This window comes from Hevea brasiliensis, chromosome 6 (assembly GCF_030052815.1).
Source record: "Hevea brasiliensis isolate MT/VB/25A 57/8 chromosome 6, ASM3005281v1, whole genome shotgun sequence".
Lineage (NCBI taxonomy): Eukaryota > Viridiplantae > Streptophyta > Magnoliopsida > Malpighiales > Euphorbiaceae > Hevea > Hevea brasiliensis.
Genome location: NC_079498.1, coordinates 105,404,341 through 105,411,339, shown reverse-complemented (window position 1 = coordinate 105,411,339; position 6,999 = coordinate 105,404,341). Strand labels below are relative to the sequence as shown.

Sequence of the window (6,999 nt, the reverse complement as noted above, 5' to 3'; positions counted from 1 at the left end):
GCCGACCCATTCCTTACGACAAAGCAAGTCATGCAGGTCACCCTTATTGTTTGTCTTCCCCAAGTTACAAGCAAAGCTTCTGTTTATAGTTTCTTTAATGAACGGCTATAATTCAATCTCCAAGATCCAACGGCTATATGGAACATAAGTCTCCGCACTTGAATATACTATATATATAACCGTTCCTATGTGTGCTAGCACTTAGAGGCATCCAATTTCAACCAAGTTTTCTTTACTTGTAGGCTAACGGATCATCAACCTTCGACAAAAAAAAAAAAAGGGGATCATCAACATGGACGGTTGGCCGAGATTCTTTTTGTTTTCAATACTATGGCTAATCTTTACTCCAATATACGCTACTTCTGGGAGCTCTAAAGTAGCCGTAGCAGCAAATAATGAACCCGTTGGAAGACGAAAGCTTGCCACTGGAAACCCAGGTAAAGCACAAGTCCTGTCATATCCACGTCCGTGGGATATATAAATGTTAGAGAGTTTATATATACTAGGCCTAGTAAATGAGTTATTAAGCCTAGTTTGCCTCGGGAGTTACAAATCCAACCCGTTAAATTTTGTCACCCAATTAATTATTATTATTTTAGTTAAATAATCTACTACTCCGTTATAATTATAACTAAAGAGTTTATTTATCGATCAATATCATAGTAATTCTGAAATCATCTCTAAATTAATGAAATATTGAGTTTGTACTAATCGCAACTAAATGAAAAAAAAATAATAAGAGAAAAAAAAATAGGGAAATTTACATGTTATTTGGCCTATCTAACTACTACCATCTTGGTGTCCAATTTAAAGGCTCCATAAGCATCGATTGCGGAGTGAATGAAGATTATGTTGATGAAAATATGGGATTGCTTTTCAAGTCAGATAGAGATTTCATAAGCACCGGCGAAAATCATGATGCAGAACCAGGAAGTTTCACCGAACCAGAGGCCTTTACAGATCGACTTTGTAAGAATTTAAGAAGTTTTCCAATGGGAAAAAAGAACTGCTACATTCTGCGGCCTGAACAGGGAAAAAATCATAATTACTTGATCAGAGCTTTCTATTGTTATGAAAATTACGATGGCAATAATCAACCTCCAACGTTTGATGTGCACATAGGGGTTAACCTTTGGATGACAGTTAAAGATCTAAATCGTAATGGGTGGAATGCTGGCGAGATCTTTCATTTTTCTTCAACTGGAATTATTCATGTGTGTCTTGTAAACAAAGGCTTAGGAGTACCTTTCATTTCAGCATTGGAATTATACTCTGTGAATGATTCCATTTATAGAAGTGAGTTTGGATCACTACATGTTACTCGAAGATTCCAACCTGGCAATCCTACTGACATTCGTTTCAGGTAAGTAGATGTGCATTTGATTCTAGTCAGATATTATTGGTACAGTTAAGGCTTGTTTTAATATTGAGTTTTAGGAGAGAAAAAACGCTTCAAAAAAAAAACTATTTTAAATGTTAAAAATAGTACTTTAAAAAAATTATTATTATTTTAATATTTTTACCATTAAAATATATTAAAGTTAATTTTAAATTCTTTTTCAAAATTTTTAATTAATTTATTTAAAAATATATAAATTTTTTTTCAATAATAGCTCTAGTAGATAACCAATAAAAGTGCACTATAATTTTATTTTTTATTTACTTTTTTTACATTTTAATATTTTTATCATGAATTATTATTAATTTATTTAATAATAATTATTTATAAAATAAAAATTATTTTAATAAAAACAAAGTAATTACATAATTTTTCATCGATAAGAAAAAAAAAAGGAATTATTACAATGTAATCATTCCCCTACAGAGGCAGGGCGACATCCTGACTTAATCCTTGTCATAGGGGAAAAGTATCATCTTAGTCAATTAAAGATTACTTTGTAGGGTAGTTCTTAAATATGGTGATCATTGCCATATAAAATTATTGTGTTAATAATAACTTCAAATTTTTTTCTGTAATAACTTCAATCTTTTTTTTCTAACATATAAAATATTAATTTTTTAAAATAAGAGACTTAGAAACCTATAAGCTACTTTAATAGAAGAGACGCATTAAGCAAGTAAAAGTTGTTTTTACATATAGTATTACTATGCATATTTTAGTGATAAGAATTTTAAAATAATGAATTATATTGTTGTCCTTGAAAGTTAATACATATAGATATTGGTGACTTTTATTTTTACTTGTTTCCATATAATTATGAAAAAAATATATAATTTAACATAAATTTATAATTAATCTCATTAGATTTTTTAATATGATTTTTTTTATGAAATAGTTAATTATAAAAAAAATTATTAACTTAATTAATAAAAAAATAAAATTTGCTCACATAAAAAACACAAAATATTTTCTACTAATGAGTTTTAATTTACTAGTACTAAAATCATCTTTAAAATTACAAAATTTCAAATTTAAATTTTAATTAGAAACAATTTTATATATATATACATATATAAGACATTAGAAGCTAATAGGTGCACTAGCAGCATACATTGTTTAATTTTCCTTTGGGATAAATAAAATAGGCATTGTGTTATCTTTATTATTTAGGTACAAGGATGATGTCTTCCATCGCGTCTGGAGAACTTATGGGTTTGCTAATTGGACTTTGGTCAATGCCACATCAGACATACAACTTCAGGAAATTGATAATTCCCATAAACTACCCATTGAAGTTTTAAAAACTGCAGCCCAGCCCCGAAAAGGCGTTCACTCATTGAGATACAACACTAGCTTTACCTGTTCCCAATTATGTAATTTTTATGTCTACTTTCACTTCGCTGAAATTGTAGAGTTTCCACAAGATCAACGAAGAGAATTCACAATTACCCTGAATGATCACAACTATGGACCCTTTAGCCTGGAATCCTTCAAGCCACGGACTATACCTCTTAAATTGACAACCAAAGGCGATATTAACTTTACTATCAATTCAACGAGCAACTCTCACCTTCCACCCATTCTCAATGCCTTCGAGATTCTCTATATAATTGAGCTTCCTCGTTCTCCAACAGACCAAGCAGATGGTATGCTTTTTATATTTATATTAATTGTTATATCAGTAGCAATTAATCTTCATAGCTGTCCATTTCTGTTGCTAATCCGTGCGTGTGTGCGTGTGTTCTAAAAAAATATTAAATCTATATTTTTCTTGTGCAATCAAAGTTGATGCAATCATGGCCGTCATGCGATCATACAACATAAATGAAGATGAATGGCAAGGAGACCCATGTGTGCCAAGAGAACTTTCATGGAATGGTTTGAACTGTAGTAATTATGACAAAAATCCTCCAAGGATCATCTCATTGTGAGTAGTGCGCATTTAAATTCATAAGAATATGTATTTTCTTTCCACTGCACACCATTACTTTGATTATCATTTGATGTCAACATCTCACTCTAGCTTACTCTCTGATATGTAAACAGGGACCTCAGTTCAAGGAAATTGACTGGCGAAATAGCTCCGTCGCTCTCTGCCCTCAAGGCAATTCAGTCCTTGTAAGTGTTATTGACTAAGTTTCTAATGGTTCTTTTCAATACGTGCTCTACAATAAAATTAAGACATTCTCCCATGGGATGCAGAAACAGAGCACCCATGTTACAGGGGTGGAGCTTTCACATATCTTACTCTGTCGTCGTGTAAAATATAATGTATCTTGATCTTTTTGTTGTCTTTTCAGGGATTTATCATACAATAAATTGACTGGAATTCTGCCCAATTTTTTTTCAGAACTGTTGAACTTAACTTTGCTGTAAGTTTCCCCAAAAAAAGAAAAAATAATTGTTGAACCTCGCCTAAGCATGGTTAAATCTCCCAGTAGGGAACTAAGATCCTGCCTTCACCAAATAAATATAACTGATATTATAATGGCATCTTTTCTTTCAGGGATTTATCTTACAATGAATTGACAGGGCCGGTGCCAGAATTTTTAGCACAACTGCCGAATTTAGATACTCTGTGAGAAGAAACTTAAGCATAGAATACATGATATTCCTTTTTTTTTTTTTTATTTGTGGGGAAGGAAGGCGTTTTGATGAATTATACGAATGATTTACTATACATTCTTTTCAGAAATTTAACTGGGAACAAGTTCACTGGATCCATTCCACAGTCCCTTATAAAAAAGTCTAATAATGGAACATTGCAGTTAAGGTTTGAACGTCTTCTCTTGTCCGCCATTTTGTTTTCATCTTTTTTCCAGCTATTAAATGAACCAATGAAAAAAAAATGATGATATTGAAATCCATAGGTTGTTTAATGTCTGTTATATGATGAATTGATGATGTCATACTTAATGCTAGCTTCGACAAAAATCCAAATTTATGCCAGTCGGATTCATGTGAGAAAAAGAAACATTTTCTTCTTCCAGTTGTTGCATCAATTATATCAATATTGATGCTTCTGCTCCTATGCATGATATCTATCTCTTGGAGACAAAGAAGACAGCAAGGTAATCTATTTTTCCTCTATTTGCATATTAGTTAGCTTACTAAAAGTTATAAAACTATAAACTACATATCATTTTTTTTCTCTTTATCCATATATTTCAAATTCTGCCTATGCTACTTGCACAGCAATAGCAGAAACACAAAAATCAAAGAATCAGACCTTTAGTTACTCAGAGATTATTAGTATTACTGATAACTTTAAGACCGCCATCGGAGGAGGGGGCTTTGGAAAAGTTTACTTTGGAACCCTAAAAGATGGCACTCAAGTTGCCATTAAGCTGTTATCTCAATCATCAAATCAAGGCTACAAGGAATTTCAAGCAGAGGTTAGATATAGCACTACTGCAGCGTCATTTTCAACTCAATTTAATCAATTATTTGTGCCTTTCTGCCACTATTACAAGATATATAGTATAAATAAATATACAGTCTGATTAATAGTGGTTTTTCAAAATTAAAATGCAGGTGCAGCTCTTGATGGTTGTTCATCATAGGAATTTGGTTTCACTAATTGGGTACTGCAATGATAGTCATAACATGGCATTGGTATACGAGTACATGGTTAATGGAAACTTGCAACAGCATTTATCAAGTATGTCTATCACAACCTGTAAAAGATTTAATTTGTCGATTTTTCTAGATTTCTTCTCTAAATGGAAGTCCTTTCTTTTTTTTGCAAATTTCCTCAAGACAACTCTGACAATGATAGCCTGATGTATTTTGGTTGCAGAGAAAAGTGGAAGTGTTCTGACTTGGAAAGAGAGATTTCAAATTGCAGTAGATGCAGCTTATGGTTCTCAAGCAAATCCATTTCTATTTTTCTTTACTTTTTGCTTCCCCATTCATCATTCTTATCCATGGCTAACGGGTTTTGCAGGACTGGAGTATCTACATAATGGTTGCAAACCACCGATTATCCACAGGGATTTGAAGACTTCCAACATCTTATTGAACGAAAAATGGCAAGCAAAGATCGCTGATTTTGGATTGTCTAGAGCTTTCACCAATGAAAGTGGGACACATGTATCAACTTGCCCTGCTGGCACATTTGGTTACGTCGATCCTGAGTAAGGGTTTTTTTTAGCAAGGGTTAAAGCTTAACCAAAACTCCTTGGTTCAGTGGTGCTAAAGATTAAAATCTCACATCCAAAAGATAAGCTTAATAGCATTGTATGATTATTAACCTTAATACAGGGATTTTAAAGTTGTACTTATTAGGTTTCTAATATAGCATTAGAGCCAACTCTGCACTCTCTATTATTATGCACGTTCAAATTGCCATCATATCTTCTCCACGTATTTTCCTGTTTTGTTAAAATCCTACATCTAAAAAATACAATAGAGGTTAAGGGTTGATAACATTTTAGAACCTCTAATCTTAACATCTGGATTGCTCATTTTTTTTGCGTTTGACGGTTGTCAATTGGTTCGTTTTGCATTTGCGCTGTTCTTGACTAATTAATTTGCTTTTGGTGAAAGTTATATAGGGCTAATTATTTTCTGTCTGCAATAGGGCTCAAGCATCAGGAAACTTTAACAAAAAAAGTGATGTTTATAGCTTTGGGATTATTCTACTTGAGCTCATAACTGGTCAGCCTGCAATAACAAGAAAGACCCATGGGGGCTTCATTTGCATACATCAATGGATTAGACCTATAATCGACAGGGGTGATATTCTAACCATTGTTGATCCCAGACTGGATGGAGAATTCGATGCCACTTCAGCCTGGAAAGCTGTGGAGACTGCCTTTTCCTGTGTATCAAACGCTTCAATACAGAGGCCAGACATGAGTCATGTACTAGCTGAATTACAGGAATGCTTGGCTATAGTAATGGCTGTTGAAGAATCCCAAACAATGAAAGCCAGGGTCCTAAGATCAAGCAATTCACTACCAATTAGCCCCTTGAATATTGATACTGATATGGCTCCTAGTCCAAGGTAAAAACTGAAGTATATATCTCATATGTACTGGCTTGAAATTTTTATACTTTTTTCTCTTTTTACAAAAACGGTTATATTAATGTATTAAGCTGCACCAATAATTTGCTTATGAAGTTTCTTGGAGATGTATAATTATCATTACAAAATTTTAGAATAGTAACAGGTCAGATATTTGTGGGTATTTAACTTAATAGGATGAGTTTAGGTAGCATATAATCGAGATTAGGATGGGTTCAAATTTGAAGTATAATATTTATAATATGTTTGGATCGAGTTTAGATTTTACATATTGAGTATTCATTAATGGAACTTATTTGTAATTAATTAAATATGAAATATGTGTTTTTATAATAATATTTATAAATTTTTATATATTATATTTTAAATAAATAGAATTTAAATATTTTATAAAGTTATTAAATTTTAAAATATAAATTATTAATAAAAATATTTTTTATGTAGATTATCAATTAAAAAATATAAAATTAAATGAATTAAAAAATATAAAATTAAATGAATTTAGATATTTTTTTTATAATAATAATTTGGTATGTTTGCACAGCCACCAGGCTGCAAATTGGAAGCA

At 31.8% G+C, this 6,999-nt stretch overlaps 1 protein-coding gene across 1 annotated transcript; it reads left to right on the top strand.

Moving 5' to 3' along the window:
* Positions 1-218: 218 nt before the first annotated feature.
* Positions 219-6,440, top strand: LOC131169251 (putative leucine-rich repeat receptor-like serine/threonine-protein kinase At2g19230). Its single transcript, XM_058149036.1, has 14 exons — positions 219-437; positions 814-1,363; positions 2,573-3,048; positions 3,188-3,329; positions 3,449-3,520; positions 3,703-3,774; positions 3,909-3,980; positions 4,095-4,175; positions 4,325-4,473; positions 4,598-4,797; positions 4,937-5,063; positions 5,202-5,264; positions 5,349-5,538; positions 5,985-6,440. The coding sequence occupies exons 1-14, from the start codon at positions 293-295 to the stop codon at positions 6,412-6,414; spliced, it is 2,769 nt and encodes a 922-aa protein (XP_058005019.1). The 5' UTR covers positions 219-292; the 3' UTR covers positions 6,415-6,440.
* The last annotated feature ends 559 nt before the right edge of the window (positions 6,441-6,999 follow it).